Source organism: Monomorium pharaonis, chromosome 1 (assembly GCF_013373865.1).
Source record: "Monomorium pharaonis isolate MP-MQ-018 chromosome 1, ASM1337386v2, whole genome shotgun sequence".
Taxonomy (NCBI): Eukaryota; Metazoa; Arthropoda; class Insecta; order Hymenoptera; family Formicidae; genus Monomorium; species Monomorium pharaonis.
Genome location: NC_050467.1, coordinates 25661731 through 25685014, shown reverse-complemented (window position 1 = coordinate 25685014; position 23284 = coordinate 25661731). Strand labels below are relative to the sequence as shown.

Below are 23284 nucleotides of genomic sequence, written 5' to 3'. Positions count from 1 at the left end.
CGACAAGTGCTAATCGAATATCGACAGATCTATGTATTTTAACGTAATTCTCATATAGTTCGGGACGCGTACAATATGTTTCTACAAAGTTCAGGTGATATAATTAATTAGAACATTTTTTAAACAATTATTTTGCTTGAAAAACTTGAATTTTTATGGCTACACGACAAGTGCTAATCGAATATCGACAGATCTAATTATTTTAACGTAATTCTCATATAGTTCGGGACGCGTACAATATGTTTCTATAAAGTTCAGGTGATATAATTAATTAGAACATTTTTTAAACAATTATTTTGCCCGAAAAACTTGAATTTCTAAGGCTACACGTCAAGTGCTATTTGAATATCGACAGATCTATTTATTTTAACGTAATTCTCATATATTTCGGGACGCGTACAATATGTTTCTATAAAGTTCCGGTGATATAATTAATTACAACATTTTTTAAACAATTATTTTGCCCGAAAAACTTGAATTTTTGAGGCTACACGACAAATGCTAATCGAATATCGACAGATCTATTTATTTTAACGTAATTCTCATATAGTTCGGGACGCTTACAATATGTTTCTATAAAGTTCAGGTGATATAATTAATTAAAACATTTTTTAAACAATTATTTTGCCCAAAAAACTTGAATTTTTGAGGCTACACGACAAGTGCTAATCGAATATCGACAGATCTATGTATTTTAACGTAATTCTCATATAGTTCGGGACGCGTACAATATGTTTCTACAAAGTTCAGGTGATATAATTAATTAGAACATTTTTTAAACAATTATTTTGCTTGAAAAACTTGAATTTTTATGGCTACACAACAAGTGCTAATCGAATATCGACAGATCTAATTATTTTAACGTAATTCTCATATAGTTCGGGACGCGTACAATATGTTTCTATAAAGTTCAGGTGATATAATTAATTAGAACATTTTTTAAACAATTATTTTGCCCGAAAAACTTGAATTTCTAAGGCTACACGTCAAGTGCTATTTGAATATCGACAGATCTATTTATTTGAACGTAATTCTCATATAGTTTGGGACGCGTACAATATGTTTCTGTAAAGTTCCGGTGATATAATTAATTAGAACATTATTTAAACAATTATTTTGCTTGAAAAACTTGAATTTCTAAGGCTACACGACAAGTGCTAATCGAATATCGACAGATCTAATTATTTTAACGTAATTCTCATATAGTTCGGGACGCGTACAATATGTTTCTATAAGGTTCAGGTGATATAATTAATTAAAACATTTTTTAAACAATTATTTTGCCCGAAAAACTTGAATTTCTAAGGCTACACGTCAAGTGCTATTTGAATATCGACAGATCTATTTATTTGAACGTAATTCTCATATAGTTCGGGACGCGTACAATATGTTTCTGTAAAGTTCCGGTGATATAATTAATTAGAACATTATTTAAACAATTATTTTGCTTGAAAAACTTGAATTTCTAAGGCTACACGACAAGTGCTAATCGAATATCGACAGATCTAATTATTTTAACGTAATTCTCATATAGTTCGGGACGCGTACAATATGTTTCTATAAAGTTCGGGTGATATAATTAATTGAAACATTTTTTAAACAATTATTTTGCCCCAAAAACTTGAATTTTTGAGGCTACACGACAAGTGCTAATCGAATATCGACAGATCTAATTATTTTAACGTAATTCTCATATAGTTCGGGACGCGTACAATATGTTTCTATAAAGTTCAGGTGATATAATTAATTAAAACATTTTTTAAACAATTATTTTGCTTGAAAAACTTGAATTTCTAAGGCTACACGACAAGTGCTAATCGAATATCGACAGATCTAATTATTTTAACGTAATTCTCATATAGTTCGGGACGCGAACAATATGTTTTTATAAAGTTCAGGTGATATAATTAATTAGAACATTTTTTAAACAATTATTTTGCCCGAAAAACTTGAATTTCTAAGGCTACACGTCAAGTGCTATTTGAATATCGACAGATCTATTTATTTGAACGCAATTCTCATATAGTTCGGGACGCGTACAATATGTTTCTATAAAGTTCGGGTGATATAATTAATTAGAACATTTTTTAAACATTTATTTTGCCCGAAAAACTTGAATTTCTAAGGCTACACGTCAAGTGCTAATCGAATATCGACAGTTCTATTTATTTCAACGCAATTCTCATATAGTTCCGGACGCGTACAATCAGTTTCTAAGAAGTTCCGGTAATATAATTAATTAAAACATTTTTTAAACAATTATTTTACTCGAAAAACTTGAATTTTGAAAGCTGGACGTGAAGTGCTTATTGAATATCGACAGATTTATTTATTTTAACGCAGTTTTCATATAGTTCCGGACGCGTACAATAATTTTCTAAAGAGTTCGCCAGAAAGTGAAAGTTTTGAAAATTGATTGAAAATTAACAGGTAACATTACATATAATATATTATAATTTTTAATTTATTTAAAGGGGATTAAGTATGGAGTGAATGTATGTAAGAGTGATATTAAGAAACATGAAAATATAATATAATTACTAATTTGTGTTTAGAGAGAGAGAGAGGGGCGAGGGTGGAGAGTGGGAGAGCGTGAGAGATAAAGAAGAGGATTAAATAAGAAAGTAAAGTGTAAGAGTAATATTGAACAATATGAAAGTAATATAATTAATATCATTAATAATATAATTAGTAATTTAGAGAGGGGGAGAAGGAACGTGAGATAGAGAAGGGCATTAAATATGATAAAGTGTGTGAGAGTAATATTACAGAAGGAAAAAAAGTGCAATGTTCAATATAAAAATGCTAAGTGGCGCGCGCAAAGCGCGCGCATTGTTGTGTTCTAGTATAAATAAATTTAACATTATTAATAAATAAAAAGTAAGTAAAAAAAGTAAAGAATGAAAAAAACATTAGAATTTATATCAGCTCTATCGTAACGGTTTGTAATGCATACATAAAATTAATAAAGATGCTTATAGTGCCAACAGAGCATCTCTCTGAACGCACTTTTTAACTTAGGCTCATTTTTACTAACGTAGATTAACTTTAATCTCGGTTTAACTTATTGTTTCTTTTTTTAATTTTTGGAATTAGAATGAAATAACAAATAAGTTAAACCGAGATTAAAGTTAAAATTTATGTTGATAGAAACGGGACTTAGTGCAGCTAAAAAGATTAGACCAATCGCCGGTAATTAGAAGACAGGTGTAACGATTTCGAGGATGCGCAGTCGTCAATTTCCTTCGACCAATCAGAATTTTATCCAAGATGTCAAAAGCAATATGGCTTCTCCCGTATTATTGTGAAGTATAGTTAAAGATTATATTGTGTTTAGATATTAAATATTCTATTTTTACGGAGAAGCTATGCCAACGTGCTGTGTAAAAAATTGTAAGAATCGTACGAATCATAATGGGATGAAAGGAATTAAGTGTTTTACTTTTCCTAAAGAAATGTCTGTTTGTCAGCAATGGCTTAATGCCTGCCAAAGAAAAGAAACTGATATGAAAGTTGATTCGAGTAAGTTAATGTAAAGAAAATGTTAATTAAGTTAATGTTTTAACTTTCCACTCAATATAATGTCATTATTATGTGTGTTATATTATGTGTGTGTTATATTATTATGCTGCATTTAAATATGGCGCCACATTTTGGATAAACATTTGATTGGCTGTCCTATTCTCCGGCCGCCATTATGCGCAATGTTACACCTGTCTTCTAACACCATGGACTGTAGTTTAATGTTTCTAACCTTCAAAAATGACATTTTTTAACTTTTTTAGTTTGATTGACTTGCCGCGTATTATTTGCTGGTTGAGAGCAACAAAAGATGAGAGCACTTTCCGTTATATAAATATCATGGATATGTTTGCATAATACTACTTTGTCTACTGTAAAAATTATTATTGATTTGTATAAAAATGTTTATATCTCACAAATAGAAAAATTAACCAAACATTGAAATAAAGAATTAAATATTATTTAATATATGTTAATTAATGTCACTGTGTGGTCAATGTCTGTATTTTGCAGCTGTCAATTAAAATCTGTGATAACACCAAAGAGGTTAACTTCTTTCACATTGTTTCAAGTAATAGTTTTCTTTTTTAAAATCTTTGTTTTAACGCAAAATGGAATTAATAATTTAATCGTATATATAAGTATTTGTATATAAAAATTAATGTGGAATTTATTAAAAATAAACATTTACCTTTAATTGTTCCAAGATGTTACGTTGTTTTTACATCAAAAGAATACCGATAATTTTAGTCTGACACGTCCGATTCTGTTGGATACATTGATTATACAATGCACATTTCTAACACAAACGAATGTATTTGATGTAATATATGTCGCACATCGGAGAAAATGTTATTCATAAGTCAAGTAAATTGCAAATACTGAAAATGTTTTTGATGACTTTATTAAGTGACAGGAAAAATATAAAAACTTAAAATTTTAAACTTAACATAAAAAATTTGGTGATTTGTGATTTTTTTTCAAGTAGTTAGAACTATACTCTGTTTTATAGCGCTTACATTTTTATATATTACGTGAATTATATGTTGATATATGTAAATCGAAAAAAATAAAAAACCACAGAGATTATTGCGGTTATTTCACAAGTTCCTAATTACGATGTGTTTATTATTACAGAGTAGATAAGAGACCACCCTAATCTCATACGTGATTCTGCGATAAGAATTTTTTTCCTGCGATAAGAATTTATTACCACAATTATATTTTATCAAACATTATACCTGTTTTCCTTAACTCGAGCACTTAAAATATTTGTTGTTTTTAATGGCGTTGCAAAATTCAAAGAAAAAATTAATTTATTTTAAAAATAATTTATTTTGCAAATATTATACAATTTGTTTCTGATATCCAGATAATGTAATACATGGATGTTGAACATCCACTGGATGGTTCAGTCAAGTTCAGTTATCTATCTATAGTCGTTTAAAAGCAATCGTATAAAGTATGAGGTCGGTATTCATATTTGAATTTTATTTTAAGGACATCTCAAGCAATGTCTTAAGATGCTAATATGTACGGTTCTGTGATTAGTTGATATTTTAAGATGGTATTTAAGACGATCTTAAATATAAGACCTGATTATGATGAATACTGGCCTGACAGATATCCAGGACATGGCCATAGACGTAAATAATAAACAAGGGCTGTATTTCAAAATTGCTGTCAATACTGAAAATCTATAGTGTACGTAACGGAAACTATAGATTTTTAATACTGACAGCATTTTTGAAACACAGCCAAGGTAAGCGTATGGAGAAGTATTGCATGATTTATCATCTATTCGCAGGCAAAAGCGATGAAATATAGTCGCAAGTTATAATTTTTATGCAATATTCTGCCATATAATTTAATAAATGTAATAAATGTATAAATTGAAATACGTAATTACATAGAAATACTAAGAAATACTTTTTTCTCCGAGTATCTTTTATCATAATTATTATCATCGACATAAAGCATGAACTGCGCAACGTGGATCGAAAGTGAGTCCAACTGTGAAAGAAGGATAGCATGAATTGTCCATCAATTTTGTCTTTTTCTAGTCATGAGAAAAACGAAGACAGAGCTAATTGACGGCCATTGCTCTCATTTTTTTCTGAACTTAATTTCGCATATGAATAGTATTAAGATAGGTCATGCTTCTTAAGTCGATGGTTATTACTGTTCGAAAAATTTTTTATTTTTTAAATATTATTTTTTGTAATATTATGATTAATTTATTATTGCTTTTTAATAATGGTATTATCAAATTTTGAACATTTAACATGTTTAATATAATGTTTATAAGATGCACCAACTTTTGAAAAATCGTTTTTTATTCTCAGCTTTTTCAGAAAGGTTTCTTCAATTCATCTAAATTACTAACAAATTTTCCAAATTATGTATTTAGATATTTATATCTCTTTTTTGCTTTGATAAATGTTTTCTTCCCCATTTTCCGTATATATAATTTGTTTATTAACAAATAAAGCATCAGTATCTTTTGTTAGATTGTTAGATGATTTTATTACTAATAGAATTTTTAAAAGATGTATTGAAGTATGAAGAAGCTATAGTTTTGTTATTTTTGATATTATCATTTATACTAATAATTGTTTCAACACGATGATCTTTAATACAATCTTTTCGATTATCAATATTGTCTGTATTTTCTTGCGACAGATTCGTGCTTTCTACAGGATCCATGGTCTCAATATTCTTTAATATACTTTGTGTAAATAATTCCCTACAATTATTGTTGGAACTTACTTCACAAAAACCTGATTCTAATAAAGGATCATAAATTGAAGAAACCAGCGAACAATTATCAATAGAATGAAGTTTGTTTTGCATCGCTATTTTGACAAGATAATGTGGTGAAGATTTTCTCATAGTTTTCTCGTTCACGATTCTAATACTATCGTATTGTTTCTCTTGAGAATTATCATTTTTCCATTTAAGAAAGTCGTAATTTAATTGCTGACTAAAAATTGAATTGTCATTTAAGTGATTTGAAGATACCATAAGATACTTGGGAATTTGCTGCAAAGCTTCTTGGTCTCTTTCTAATATTGTAATGTTCCTTATACTGTTTGCATTTTTATTCTTTGTTCTAACAAAATATTCAATCACATTTTTTTCTACAGCTCTTGGTATCCAAATGTCTTCTCCTTTTTCAAAAATTTCTTGATTATAACTTAAAAGCTTATTTTTTGTATCGTTCAATCTAATTAAATTTCTATCTGAGATTTTTTCCTCTTCCTCAGAGACAATCATTTGGCTGTTTTTCACAATCTCCTTATTTGCTGCTGCCGGTAATTGGTGCAATTCTTCGTTTTTTGTTTTTTTAATAGTGTTGAAATCAAACTTTGATTGATCAATGCTCTCGAATGGAGGCTTGTATGAAATACAATTTGAACACTTACAGATATTTTGCCAATAATTCTTATTTTCCATACCGTTATGACTTTCTGTAGAATTCAAAGGCAATTGCAGACATTGATGATTAGTTAGATGACAATTGCAATTACATTCTCTTCTCATTAAATGGTTGTCGTCGATTAGAACACCTGAAATACATTCTACAATTTAGAGACATTTTAAATTTAATTGATGATTGAGATTTGTAGCTAATTAATATTATTTTTGTTATCTTTAATCTTATCATGCTGAAGACAGTTTCCCCCAAAAACCAAAAATAAAGCATAAATTCGACATATATAGCCAGTAAAAAATAAGAAAACATTGACGCACAGATTTATTATTTTATATTGTATACATAATCATATTTTTTATTTTGTATTATCTTACTTTATAGTTTCTCTCTAAATTAGAATTAAAGTATACAATTAATAAATTACAGGGGTAGGGAGAGCTTATTATTATGTATCTATAATACATGCACCCAAGAAAAACAGAAGACAAAATTGGATGATTAAGGATATTTTACAATTTATTATTTTTTATTTAGCTCATATAATGCACATAAAAAGACTACGCATTAAAAATTGAGATTTTAAAATGCTATAATCGGAAAAATCGGATATTATTAAATTGCATTACAATTTCAATTTAGAATTAATGATTTAATAATGTTTCGTATTGCATATCTTTATTTTTGGTTCTTATTTACAAGTTCTTATTTATAAGAATATCGAATAAATTTTAAAATATTTTAAAATATATAATAAAAATAACTTTCTCTCTCTTTCTCTCTTTCTCTCTTTCTCTCTCTCCCTCTCTCTTCCTCTCTTGATTCTCTTTTGGATTTTTATCGTAATTGTTTCATCTTTACGTTTTATCATATGATAAAAGATTGATAAATTATTCAACGCTATGTAAGATTTAAAGATTTAAGAAACAAAATAAATCGAATTCTGATATATAGTATCACAGTCTTTATCTTATTCCATTAAATTTTATTTAAATAATATACATATATGCAAATATTATAAATAACATTGTATATTATACAATAAATAAATATTATAGTTTGCGATTTCAATACAATCTCAATTTACAATGCATTGTCAAGGACTTAAATAGACGATCACAATCAAGCTCCATAAAAACTACAGAAAATTTGAATAATTTGTTTATGGATTATTTCCTGGAAATGTACGTAATTTGAATTTTATAAATATATCAAACAGATCATTGTTCTTTTTATTTAATTTATAAAATTATAATCTGATAAGATGTCTTGTGTGTAATTTAGGACATGTATCTGATTTGTTTCTTTAGAATTTTTATCTTAAGACAATTATTTTTCAATTTTATATATTATTAATATTGTTCTAATTAATTTTTCAATTTATTGTTGCTTTTCTCCTGTTATATAATTGAAGTACAGCTTACTTTTTTTATATAAAATACAAATAAAGAGATTATCTAAATTTTTATAAGCGATGAGAGATGTCTTTAAATAATTTTATTTTTTTTACGATTTATTCCTATTTTCTTTTTCTTCTTTAATCCTTATTTTGTTATAGCTTTTTCTAACTAAATTACACTCCAGGACAATCATCGATAGTCGGAATATCAATATGCAGTTTGGACGGTTTCTGAGAAGGACGATCTTGATGGATGAAGAAACCTGTGCTGTCGGTCTGAGGGAGCATGTTGAGCACAATCGGGGCATTCTTCGGCTCACTAGGAATTTTCTTCAGGTTTCCATCTGTGGTACAGGCAGTACCATATGGTTAGATAAAGACAGGAATGAGTAATGCAAAAATAAAAGGTTAGAATTAGCAATAGATTGGAATTTGCTTGGAGTTTGTTTAAACTAAGCGTTAATATGGCAGTTGACAATTAGCACATTTAATAGCTCTTAACGTATAATAAAATTTAGAAGAATATTTTTCTGAATAAAGAATTTAATAGTATGTAATGATGTTAATCATTTTATCTACAGAATTAGTTCTTTCCATTGAAGGTAGATTGGGAAAAATTTATGTGTTTGTTATATGATAACGTAAGATTTGATTGTAGATAAAGAGCTCTATTAAAGTCTAAAAGTAACAAGATTTGATTATTATTGCAATTATTATGAGTAGAAAGTACAAATTTTTCGATTGAATTCTGCAGATAAAATTATGTAAGTGAATATATATTTATATATTTACATTCTAAATTTTATAAAATATTCATGAAGTTTAAAAAAAGAAGAACACAACTTGCGTAGTAAGAGTAGTAAAAATTGTTACCATCTGGTTGATCATTATTTACAAGTACAAATGCACACAACGTCGCAAATATATATGGAAAAATACATAATTGGTGTAACTAAGTAACTATTGTGATTTGTTGACTGTAACGTACGGATCATAAATAAATTTAAATCTATCTAGATACTCAATTAATGAAAAGAAAAATACATTCTAACAGCTTTTGCTATTATCAACAATTAATGATATAAAATTTTTGGGATTACTTATATTGCCACCGAGCAGCACGTATTTTGGGCCATAAACATTTACTTCCTTTACATACGAGTTGATTCTCTTTCCTTTAGTCTTCATAAAATATAGATCAATTATATAAGAAATCACATAATCACTTACCAGTTCCGTTATGAAGATCGTCTTGCGCTTTATAAAATTCTGCGAGCTCTCTGCCAGAGCACAATGGAGTGTCAACTTGAGTCGTACTATTAAATAATGAATAATCCACCTCGTAACCTTGTCGTTCCTTTGAGTAGCTCACCATATGATCAAAACGATGACCCCATAGAATCTCCTGCGGGAGATAACTGGTTCTAGCTTGGGTAGTTTGTCCAGTAGATTCAATAGTACCTTCCAATATTAGAACGACTTCGAAACGTTCAGTTAACATATCTTCGGCGGACATATTGAAAAAAGGCGAAGACTCGTTGATCCGATGAATAATGGTGGTTGGCCATATGAAAAACAGATCGCCGTTCTCACCGTCGGTACCTACCACCAGTTCATGCTGATGTTGAGATAGAATCTCGCCTTCCTTGGTTGTTTTATTGCGAATCATTTGTGCGCGTACACTTGCACCAATTATGTGACTCTTTCTCATATCGCCTACTCGAAACATGAGACAGAGCTCACCATCTCGTTGACAAATCACGGCGTTTCGCGAAAATAACAAAGTTTGTGTACGCTGTTTTGGCCTGGTCATTTTTGCGAACACAATACCCACCTGCAATTAATTTTCTTCATTAAATTTGTTTTTTTATGATCCGATATTTCATATATAAAAACTTAATATTCTCCGAATATACTCACCATGAAAGCTTGAATCATGACACCAGAGATACTTTGAAGACACATAATAAATATGGCTTCAGGACATTCTTCGGTGGTGGAACGGCTGCCATATCCGATAGTGTGCTGGGTTTCGATACTAAAGAGGAAACAACTGGTGAAGCTAAAAATGTTGTAAACGCACGGTGTCCAATTGTTTTCTACTTGGAAAGGCGGCAGATGACGTTCTTCAAAATCACCGTGAGTGAAGGCTATTAACCACCAGATTACCGCAAAACCGAGCCAAGATAGAAGAAAACTTAAGATGAAGCATAGTAATGTCCAACGCCACTGTGTGTCTACTAAAGTAGTGAAGATATCTTGTAGAAAACGCAGCGATCGCCGGGAGATGCGCGATTGTAGCACATTACAATCACCATTTTTCAAGACGGCGCGACGACGCAGTTTCCGCGTTGGTCCAGCCCGGTATCGATTCCTGAAACACAGACGTATGATTTTCGTTACATTAGATTAAAGCAAAATATTTTTTAATAATTAGAATGATTACATTAGAAATCTCAAACATTAGAAAATTATTTTTTCAACAATTTCTTTATATAATAAAATTTATAAATCTGATATTTTTGGTAATCGGACATAATACTGATCTATTTGAAATATAATTTTTCAAGATGTATTTGCTTTAAATTACACATTACTTGTTATTTACAATCAGTCTTACAACGTCGGCATTAAAGTTGGAATGTAATTAAACCTTATTAAATTAATATTAATGCTTAATTTAAAATTACTGATACTAATGAGTTTATTAATTCTTATTTTCAAAAATTGTATTGCAAAAAATAACTATAATTTATAAATTAATTAATAATCTACTTGATAATCTTATGACTTATGACAGCAGGCTGTGCTCGATTTTTACTGTATTTTTGCTGTCAGTACTTAATGTGACATATTGTGCTACATTTTTGTCGCATTTTTGCTATCGCTGAATAATAGCAGATGTCAAATTTCTAGCTTCCACTAGAAAGGACTTTCGGATACTAGTAGTTGTAGTTTTTAGCTACATTTTGCTTAATAGGAGATCAGGACATATCTAGTTTTAATTTAATGATATATTAGTGTCAACACAATGCCAAAATTTTTTTTTAAATAAATTTTGCTATACTTATTTTTGCTGCATTTCTTTTAATATGTTATGACACAGTGTCTACTTTATTTTTATTATGTTTCTGTTAATATTAATTGAAGCGATAAATACATGTTCGATTGCTGCTCAATTTTTGCCAACGTAATGTGTATCATATATTTTCAATTTGTGCTCTCGGTGCTTTAGTTGAGTACAGACCAGAATATGTGAAGTTATGGAATTTATAATATTTTACATATTTTATGTTGAATTCTGGAAATAACTATCTAAATTATTTCTTTACTCACTGAGCCTTAATCTTTTAACTTTAGTGTAACTCGAAGGGCTTGAACATAACTTTCAAATGGCGTAATGGAATTTATTGGTTGCGTTTAAAAGAAAAAGCACCTTTGCAACTGTTGTAAAATTTTTAATATGATTTGTTTTTCCCCTCAGTTGCTGTCGATCTAAATGAATAAAATCAATTATATAAAAGAATTTTACAACAGTTGTAAAACTGCTTTTTTAAATAGAGTAATTTTAAAAGACTAAACATAAAGTAAATTTTAAATAAACATTGAGTAAAAAATTTTTGAATATAATAACAATAAAATTATTCAGCTTCAACGCCAAATACTTCAATTTATCTGTTTATACAATAATAATAGTTAAAGTTGTTTTTCCAGTTAGTTATTTAATACACATATGTAATTTGTTTTTGCGTCTTTACTCACCACGGATCTCTGTGCATTGTTCGTCGTCATTCTTGCACTTTGACATAATGAATCCAACGCGTTGAAAAATGTTTCAGGATAAAGATCCCGATATGTCTTGTTATCGTATTGTAAAATTATTTGTTATTTTTAATCATATTTCGTTCAACACGACTCCCTAATTACATCTAAATACGTCACATTTGTTTTCGATTTAGCACTTAATTATGTATTAATCGTGATATAATGAATAATCTCTCTCTCTCTCTCTCTCTCTCTCTCTCTCTCTCTCTCTCTCTCACGTTTATATAAAAATATAAAATAAATCATTTATATGTAATTGTTAAGTTTGATATAAAGCGCAAATAACTCTCGATATAACATATTGTGACTTTGAATTCATGAATCACTTCTATATGTCATTAGTGTTGGTTGTTTGTATGAGATATCACTGTCCGGAATTCCATGCTGCAGAGAAGACCCTCTCGGGAGCCTGATCTCCCTTTTACTGCCATATACAAAAAGGAAGTCGCCATTTTAACTTTGAACGATAACCACGCAGCTGTTATCTACCAATTTACTTATTGCCATGTGTTAATCAACTGCCGAGTCAGTGATGGTATTCTTCACTTCCGCCGTCTCCTCTGGACGATGATACTTTCTGATCAGTTGATCATATAAATCGATATTTGTTTTTTTAATGTACAAATTCTATTAAAATCATTCATCAATATTATTACTAATTATGAAAATCTTTCAATTATTGATATAGATTAATTTTGAGTTGTCATTCAACAACACACAGATATATCTATTTTATTTAATTTTTCATTTAAAAGTCTGGGATATAATTTGATATTTTGAATATTTTAGTTTAAAAATTAAAATGTAATATAAATTTATGTCTTATAAACTTGTTTTTTTTCTAAATTATCTGATAATTTATGGAATAAAATTTTACAGTTTTAATATCTCACCTTTTATAATCGATTTATCCATGTGACCTCGAGCAATCTGTCATTAAGATACCGTTGTGAATCTCTAAGTCTCTTATCGAGTAAGATGTTGATAAGAATAGCAGTTGATGAAGAATAGACAAATATTAACCATTTTTGGTATATTGTTTGTGCAAAATTAAAAAGTTTTTGCAAACAAAAAATGTATGTATGATATAATAGAATATCTTGTTTAAAAATCGTAAAAAAATTATTTAGTAAGAAAACTAAAAAAAATAATATATTTTTATTTTAAATAATATATTCAAAAAATTTTTTTTGTTCAAAATATTTATTAGTAAAAATTGAAAAAATAAAAAAGTAGTTTACATGTTTACGTATTCGGAATAATCTAGATTATCTAGAATTATCTTACAATTTATGAAGTAAAATATATAAAATGATATTAATAGAAAAATTAATACATAATGTATTGCTGTATAATATTAAAAATTAGTAGTAATTATTAAAATTTATATCTAATATCTTAAAATAAACGCAATTGCAATATGTAATATACAAAATTATGCAAATTCTGTTAATAAAATTTAAAAGATGAGTTGAAATAAATTTAGATAAATAAGAGAGTACATATTCATATATTTGATTAAAGAAGATTTAAATAACGATCCCAAAAACTTATACTATAATTATGTACTAAAAATATTTATCGTATAAACATTTATTTTTATTATCTTATTTGAATATTTTACTTAGATTCAAATATCTTTTTTAACAAATAAGAACAATTTTGTATAATATAGTATTTATTTTTTCTATTTAGAAAAAAATATTTAATATTATACGACTTTTTAATATTACAAGACGTATTATAAGACGTATACCTATGTATTATATTTAAAATATATTAAGTAATTAATACATATACTTATTTTTTATTAAAAAAAACATTATTTTTTAATTAAAAAAACATTTCTTTGAGCGATGGTTTTCCTTTTCTTGATCTGTTAATAAATTAATTGAATGTATATAATGCTACTCTTTGATAATTATTTTTTTATCAAAATGATCATGATAAAATTCTTCTTAGTCTGTTATGAAAGATATCGATGTTATCATTTGCACGTTTACTGTTACCATATTATTGCTGCTTAGAATGCAATTATTATGCATTTTTTTATTACGCACTGTATAAACAGTGATTATAATTATTAACAGTAGCAGTTTTTTGATGAATAAAATCCCTTATTTACAAGTAAACATATATTTTTACTATAAATATATGAAAAATAATTTCTTATTTACCGTAAAATTACTAACATTATAAATATTGTTTAAAAGATATTTTTATTGACAAGACAAAATCTATAAGTTATCTTACTAGTTAATTTAAAAGTTAATAAAATGCAATATATGTAAAAATTTATTTATAGAATTATTTGTATAGGTTGTTTCTAAATGTACATTATCAAAATAATTTTAAATATTTTATTTATTAACAGAGTACTGTTAATAATTGCAAATATTTAATATGAAATAAAAAAATTATTAAGAAACTATTTATATATTTTTTTTTATATAAATTACTGTAATTTTTATAAACGAGAAAAGAACAATGTTAAAAGAAAAAAAGAAAAAAAAATTATTTTAGTTGTAGTCTGTAAGAAACATTTATTGTATCAATAAACGGTTTTTATTTTGTAAATCATATGTTACTGTAATTATATGTAAATTTTTCGTTTTTAAAAGATGCAAACATATATTTTGTTTATATATTGTCTAAGCAAAATACTTAAAAGCAATCTTAAAATGTCATAATTTATTATGCGTAATACTTTTGTAGTAAAAAATAGCACTTTGTAGTTGCAAATTTTTGCCACAATTAATCTACTTATATTAATTGTTACTCATAATATTTTTATCATAAATTTTAATTTTGTTAATTGTCCAGCATTAATAGTAATACAATTTCAATATTCTAATTTTTTATTCAACAATGTAATATAAGGTGGTATAACAATGTAAAATAACTTAAATAACGCTCTTTCCTTCAATTTTCCTTTAACTTTGTAAATTTGTGTACAATCCAATTTATATTGTTTAGTAGAAAATTGTAATATTGAGATTTTGTTTTTGTTAGTTACTAGATGACAATATAAAGAAATATGTATACATATTTTACCTCAAATAAGAAAAAAAGATATTCAAATGCATTTCGTTTACTTTACCTGGACTTCAAGGAAGAATACGAATTCTTTGTCACTTGCACAATCATCGGTGTCGTTGGTGTGGTTGATGGTATCAGCTTTTGTTCTTCTCCCCAATCCGGCGACGGAGACTTGTCGCCCACCTTCAACACATTGCCATTCATCCCGTTTATGACTCACTATAATGCACAATGCCAATCTCAATATTGAATAACGCCTTTATAGCGGAACAAATGTAGTCTGTTTAAAATATTTAGAATAAGGTCATTTCAGTAGGATTCAATATGTATTTTTGTATATCAAATATATATTTATTTTATAAAGATTCAGGGTTCTTTAAAAAGTTTCACTTTTTACTTTCCATAGTTAGTTCTTCATACAATCTTACTTTATAACTTCTTAATATTTTAAAATTTGTTTTGTGAATTTTTTTTATTAAACTTTTTTGTTGGCATAAGATATTCAAGTTTATAGAGATCCATTTCTCATTATTGTTATTGAGAATTTTTATCTCGTGCACACAATCGAAGATTTATCAGATTATAAATTGTAAAAAGTTTTCTAAACTTAAAGGTTTCTTTTCTTTAATCAATCAATATTTTTGTATTAATAATCTTTTCTTCATATATATATTATATATACATATTTATTCATTTATTTATACACAGAAGTATAAGTCCGCCGGACATTTTTTCTTCATTTTCAATCTTCGTAATTCTTCAATTGTAATTCTTTATTTCAACTGTATAAAGTCTGTGTTTTTTTTTTTTAATTAGCCTTTTAATTTGTGATGCACTCATTGATAATAAATCTTCCGAGATGATTCGATCAGTTGGATAATGCGCGCTTCGATCGACGAAGACAAATGTAGTGATGGAAGATCTACCGCTGGAGGATAAACTGTTACGAGCAGCTGGTCATCTACGATCTTATATATATAGCATGTACTAACCATCGAGCACCATTTATCGGCCACTAACAAACCGCTATTTGTTCTTCCTATTCTCACGCAGAAAAGGTGATCATTCGTGTCGATTACGTCACTCGCGCACGATGAATAGTTGATCGGTTTGACAGATTTTCTACAAATCTGTTATTGTTCAATAAAGATCTAAATTATCACCATTTATTCTATCAGATATAAAATAATTATATCATTTTTGTAAACGTCTTTTGTTAATCAAAAATTTATATATCACGTAAAAATATAATATAATTATAGTATCTAAATAAGTATTTATAGAAGTATCCTAATCATCAACTAAAAGTAATGCAATCTCCTGAAAAAAATTTAATCCAAGCGACATCACATCTTATGAAAGAGCACTCGAAATATTTTAGTCCATAGGCACAAAACGAATTCACGTGGCATTGAATCAGATAAAATAAAATATTTTATGTTTTGATATTCAAATAGAATATAATGTTATAGAAACAATTTGTATTAAAGATTTTACATTTAGAAAGAATTACATCAATGATAAACTTGCTACTTTTAATTACATTAACTTGCACTTTCGGTACTGTTTTACACTTTTTTCTTTTTTTCTGTAATTATATAATTATATAATTACAGAAAAGTAGTCACATGATCAGTAGCAGTCACATGATGAGGTTGTCTCATTATCCGTCACAAGAATTGTACAAGGTAGACTGAAATGTCAATATACAGGGTGAACAAATACTACTAAAAAATCAGATATTAAATCACATAAAGTAGTTGACAGTTGTTGAAGATATCTTTTAGCTTATATAGTTATTTAATTATATAATTTTTAATTATATTAATTTTTTCTTTTCAAAAAAATACAGACTAATTAAATTATTGTAAATATAAGTCAAGTATTAAAAATACATTAAATTTATCATTGTGCAACATAGTAGAAAAAGATTATTAATGCTTATATTAACTTTTATACTATTTAGTAATAAAAACTTGAAAAAATATCAATTATTAGTGGATTGTGAAATTTTAAAATCAAAATAAGCGAGACTGACAATAAAGGAAGATGGAAAATAAAAGATGAAAACGACCACGCAATTCACGCCCGCGATTCTCGTTCAACTGACTGACTGACGTCGCGTACTTCTTATCAACTTCTTGGCATCTCGTTATCAGGATCTGACTGACTGCTGAAATTGCACTGATGTATGCAAGACTTATCCAGACAGAAATGCTAAAATCTCTTATTTGTAGGCCGAAAATGTGTCAAAAAAAAAGATTAAACATTTAATTTATTTAAAATTATTATTAAGTTATCAAAAAATGTATTTAAAATTTATGCATAAATAAAAACAAAAAAATTTTTCTTACAACAATTATTTATTAAATTTAAACGTGAAATATATATCATAAATTTACAAATACTCATATTCATAGAAAAATATCTTAATAATATACATTACCGTTGAAAGATTTCAGTATACTTAAATTTTCTCGTATCTCATAAAAACAATAAAAGTTTAATAAATTAAGTATCTTGGTAAAAAAAATCAGAAATGTTTTTCAATATGTTTTTAAAAAGGAGCAATAGAATTTTGAATCTATCTTTTAGTTTGGTCTTTACATTTTATTTTTAAGTTTGTTTTGAAATAGAAAATCGGTATTTTTTAAACATTTTATTTTTAATTGAAACACTTTAATTTGATGAAACAATTGAACAAAAATTAACAAAAATTATTTTAGAGAGCTTTTTAAGATTAGAAATCCTTTAAAATATAGTGCATTGATTTCTAGCAATGACATCAAACATTTTTTTAAAACTTATTTTTTATAAAATAGCAAAGAATAAAAAATAAAATACATATAATTTTGTTAGAATATTTATAAATATTTACACAGTTTTTTAATCCTTGATGTATTACGACAAAATATAAAATAATAACATACGTAAAAAAATACTTGAGATATTTTTTAGATGATTCATATGTTGTGTCTATTTTCATTTTTAGTTTTTTGGCTTTAAATTTTACATTTTACAATTAAAATGTATTTATAATTTTTTAATAAAATTAAATATGTAAATTAACTTTCGTGTTTAAAAAGTCATAAATATTCTGTCATAATTACGTTACTTATCTCAATTCATGTCATAATTAAAATTATTGTCGTTATTTGGTAATTAAATTTTAGATTAAATTTGTATCCAAATGTAAATTGTTTTTTTTTAAATCATTATAGTTACAATATAAAAAATTATTTAACTGTAATGATTTTTTTTATAAGTTGTAAAATACTAATAAATATTACTTTTTGGCATAAGATTGTATTCTTATTCTTACCTAAGATAAATTGTAACTCAGTAACTAAATTTTAAAAAGAACAAATATTTGTCTTAAAAATAGAAAAGAGAAGAAAAAAAATCTATATGTTATCTAATTATAACTAATTCTAAATATCACAAGAATTGCAATTTTAATAATTCAACATTGACACAAATAAATATGAAATAAGCATCTGCACCTACCGTTTATTTTGTCTGAACCTCATGGAATGGGTTTTTTTATCGAAATAATGTCTCGTGATCCATAATTCAATACAGTTTCAATTTATGTGAACTAAGTTTAAAGAAAAAGATCGACTTGGTTCTTCGGTATCATTCACGGCCGGATCAGCCAACTAACTGTTATCACGTGGTGATAACGAACCATTCAATTAAATTAACGAGCAGCTCGTTTTAACAAAGACTGCACGATGATGATCTGTTTTCTTCTTTGATGATTGCAAAATTAATATCGCAATTTTAATAATTACAAAGTTTTATTTTTAGCAAGTTTTTATTAAGTAGATTTTAAACAAAATATATTTGGACATCTCTGGAAAAAATTTTTATTATAATATCTCATATTATAATATCTGATATTTTTAAGAATTTTTTGTATTTTAAATACACAATTTCCGAAAATTTCTGAAAAATATTTAAAATTTTTTAACTTTTTTAAGTGTTCTTTAGAAATTATCGAAAATGAGAAACCTTAGATTGATTAGAATTTACATATACGAGAGTGTTTCAAAACGTTTTTAACAAACACTTTGTTTTTTCAAGAGCTATATATATATGGTTTATACAAACTCTATTTATTTTATTATACAAATTATATATATATATATACATATATATATATATATATACTTGTACAATAAAATATATAGAGTTTGTATAAACCAAAGTGGAAAATGATTGAAACAATCTCATATAAAGATTTCCATAAAAGAACATAGGCTTCTTCATATCTTTTCATAGTTTACAGATTTTATAAGATTAATGTTTTAATTAAAAATAGACATTGTAGCGAATCCGGATTTTTGCAATGCTGAAAAGAAAAAAATCATTACAGTAAGAATATAAATACATGTATTTTCTATATATGAAAGGTAATTTATAATAATACGTGTATTTAAAAAATTTTTCTATTTGAAAACCATATTTACAAATGATAAATTCAGTCAATAATAAAAGTAAATACAAAAACGTATCAACCATAAATACGAGAATAAGTCTGTCATTAGACATAATTGACGCGCAGATGATGTTTCGTCGTATATTATGTGTTATGTTGTACATGCGCAAATAAGATTATCATGTGTGTTTACCCTTTATTCGCTATATTTCCTATGAATTTATGAGATATAATATCCGTTATAAGATATAATATGCGTTACTATTATTATTATTATTATTACAACCCGCATGTTGTACTGCACTGTAAAAATTTATAATATTTATACTGCCAATTTGTTGGTATAAAATGTCAACAAATTCTGTCAACAGAATGTTAGCAAAATGGGACCTCAGATCAGTAATATTTTCTGATATTTTGCCAGTCTGCTGACATTCTGCCAATATTTTATTGACTTGGTATATATTAATTAAATTTATTGAGATTTAATATGCTTATTGTAAAATTTTGAAAGAATTTAAGTATATTGTTAAAAAGAATGGAAGGCCAAAGTGTGAATAAGATATATATTAGACATTTGATGTTTTTTGACGAGTTTTGAAAAAATAAAACAACTTGTATACCAGTACCACAAGTGCCATTAATTCTGTTTATCCTAGTGCTTTAGATTAGAATGTGTCGCTGGTTTAAAAAATTAAAAAACGGTGATTTCAATCTTTTTGGTGACGAAAATCTGAACAATTCATTGAATTTAATAAGGATCGTGTATTGGCTAAAATTGAAATTAATTCTCTAGAATTATATCCTAACAGAGATTTTTGCATAATACATATGTATAATACATAACGCATAAGAAAATTAATCAATCAAAGGTCTTTATTTTTATTCTGTGAAGAGACATAAAGACCTTTCTAACTGAATAATTTTCTTATATGTTATGTATTTTTATGTATTATGCATTATGCAAAAGTCCGTGTTCCAAACCCTTAAGAATAAAACATTATGGTTAACAGTACAACAATGTTTGAAATAACTGAACAAGGTGGGTAATATATACAAAAGGTCTCAAAAAAGATGGTACAAATATTGCAATTGCAGCGTTCCGAAAAGATAGTCTTAGAGACATTACAAATTACACGATTAAAACGTTTAACATAAATTGAACTGTCTTCAATATAATTGAAAGATACATACTTTCTGTGCTATTAGAATTATTATTAATAACTTAAGAATAAATAATCATAAAAATATTTTGTTGCATTATTCTTAATGTTTAAAATACTTTTTAAAATCAATTTTTACACACACACAAACACACATACACGTATATGTTGTTAAAATTTTCCGGATTTTCTCTCAAATATATCCCTCTAAGTTTAAAGTTTCAATTATTGAAATACGTCACTCTATTTCTTTGTCTAATCTATTTAAAACTGGTGACCACCTGTTGAGCGAAGGCGCCGATAATTACTCGACAAATGTAAGGTGTCCACTTTTAGCATAGCACTCTTTTAAAAATAAACAGCTAGTTTTGCGACAGACTTATAATGTTGTTTGATATTTTTAGTACACAGATAGGATTTTCATCATCTGTACAAAAATAATATAACAAGTCCAACAAACATTGTTTATAACACGTATTACATTTACATTATTGAGTAGAAAATTATAATGTTAAAGTTATATTATTGTTAATTGATGGGAATTTTAAACTAATAAAACAATCTGAATCAGATACATTTTTACCTGGTAGAATCTTGTCGGCCAATACCGCCAATGCTGCTGCTCTGAGTGTTGACCCTGATAAGGGTAACATTCCTTGGTAAAGTAGAAAGTGACGAAACGCCTTTTTGATTCAGAAGAAGAGATTCCACTGCGTTGTCTTTCGTTTCTCTCTGCTGTTCCTCTTTCTCCTCTTCTTCGGTAGTTCCTGGAAGCCGAAAGAGTTTCGGCGATTCATCCATTCTTCCTTTTCTTCTTCAAGAAAGAAATTACTCTAATTTTGATTCCATTCTGACAATACACTTTTCTTCTCTTTTAGATTTAAGATCTATCTTTACACTCCAACTTCCTTTTATTCGTTGTTTTTTTAATCTTAATCTGTTTACATTGTTTGTTCATCTTTATTTAATTTTTTTTCTTTTCTTATTAGTTAAAATACAATAATTTTAATTTGATTTTAATTTAATAAAATGTCGATTATATATTATCGCTCAATCTCCTTAAGTTTTGGGCTTTATCGTTTCTGTGTAGACAAGAAATTGTATTTGATAATTAAGTTTTTTTTATATATTATAAAATTACATTTCTAAGTAATAAGCGTTTGTTACACATAATCAGTATGTTACGTAATAGCTCCGAATATGTGAAAGAAGCATTTCTTTCTTATTATTATAAAACGACAGATATTACAATCAATAAATTTGTCAATATCATACGTCTATCAACATTTGATTGAGTATTTTTAATTAATAAAAGAGACAATTAATTAGCAAATCGGAATAATTTTAACAGAACAATGAAATCTACTTTTAAACTGTTAATTTTATTTACAATATTATTTAAATTTTAATACTTTTAAGTTTTAACACATTTTGCAAACAAAAAATTTTTAATTAAGTATAAATGTTCAATATTTAGATGTTCAAAATATTTGAAAAATTTTTAAGTATTTTATTTTTATTTATAGGAAATGTAGATTGTAACATGTAAAAAACATTTTCTATAATTTTCTATAAATTATGAAAATGCTATATAAAAAATTATAGTTTGTCAATTTGGCCATACAACTAATGTTGCAAGATATCAAATAGTATGGCTTTCACTTTAAATATTATATAATTCATTATATTTTAAATTAAACAAATAAAATACTTAATTAATTGGCACTTCTTTTACATTAATTTTTTTATCTTTTATTAATTTTATATCGTTCAATCTACCTATTTTTTCATACAATGTGATTGATAACAACATTCTTTTTTTAAAAATGTTTTGCAATTATATTAAAATTAAATTTTAATAAAATTTCTATTCTAGTAAAATCCTCTCAAGAATTGTGAACTATCTTCAAGTAAAAAAAAGATTATGTCTATTCATATTTGCCATGTTTTAAATATAAATACATTTATGCTTAATGTTTATATTAAATTTATTAGACATTAAAAATATATTTTAATTTTTATAATACTTGATTACTACGACACATATTTGTATATACGTAAATACATATTATTTAAAACATTTAAAATTATATATTTGTTAATAAATAAAAAATGTGTAATTCTTCTCACACGCTTCCTAATAAATAATAAAGTGACATACCTTTAAAAGCAATTATAATTTTTCTGTGCTTTTCCAGCTCACCCATTGATCGCACATATGCGCGTCACGCTTACGACTGTTTTAAATTCACTCATGTTCGCTCTCTCGAGTCACATGAACTGTCTAGTCATAGCGTTTATCTCTTTATAGTGCGCGCAGGCAATGGTAGTACGCACGATTTTAATCACCGTACGTATAAAGCCCATATTAAAAAATTTAGTATAAAAAAGTGGCAATATACTTGTGTAAAAAATTATTTTTCCACACAAATATTTCAGATACTTTCGTACATCTATATTCA

General features: G+C 26.7%; 2 protein-coding genes across 12 annotated transcripts in view; both read right to left on the bottom strand.

Annotated features, from left to right (window-relative positions):
* Positions 1 to 7052, bottom strand: part of LOC105835512 (flavin-containing monooxygenase FMO GS-OX-like 2) — a 17260-nt gene extending 10208 nt beyond the window's left edge. Inside the window, exon 1 of one of the 2 annotated variants that reach the window (XM_012678892.3) lies at positions 6981 to 7052. The gene's annotated coding sequence lies outside the window, so the exon portion shown is untranslated. Of the gene's footprint in view, positions 1 to 4213; positions 4713 to 6980 lie in introns of those variants that run through there. The other variant, XM_012678890.2, reaches the window with a different exon arrangement.
* LOC105835508 (G protein-activated inward rectifier potassium channel 3) lies at positions 4838 to 23284 on the bottom strand. 10 transcript variants are annotated; one of them, XM_036295374.1, is made up of 6 exons: positions 17257 to 17503; positions 16211 to 16911; positions 15280 to 15437; positions 10275 to 10728; positions 9585 to 10188; positions 4838 to 7091 (listed from the first exon to the last, which is right to left on the bottom strand). In XM_036295374.1, exons 3-6 carry the CDS (start codon positions 15420 to 15422, stop codon positions 6037 to 6039), a joined length of 2256 nt encoding a protein of 751 aa, XP_036151267.1. In that variant the 5' UTR covers positions 15423 to 15437; positions 16211 to 16911; positions 17257 to 17503; the 3' UTR covers positions 4838 to 6036. The 10 variants fall into 10 exon arrangements, with proteins under 10 accessions (XP_036151267.1, XP_028048020.1, XP_028048021.1 ...); XM_028192219.2 differs by lacking the exons at positions 15280 to 15437; positions 16211 to 16911; positions 17257 to 17503 and adding exons at positions 21406 to 21589; positions 22984 to 23284; XM_028192220.2 differs by lacking the exons at positions 15280 to 15437; positions 16211 to 16911; positions 17257 to 17503 and adding exons at positions 21406 to 21636; positions 22984 to 23281.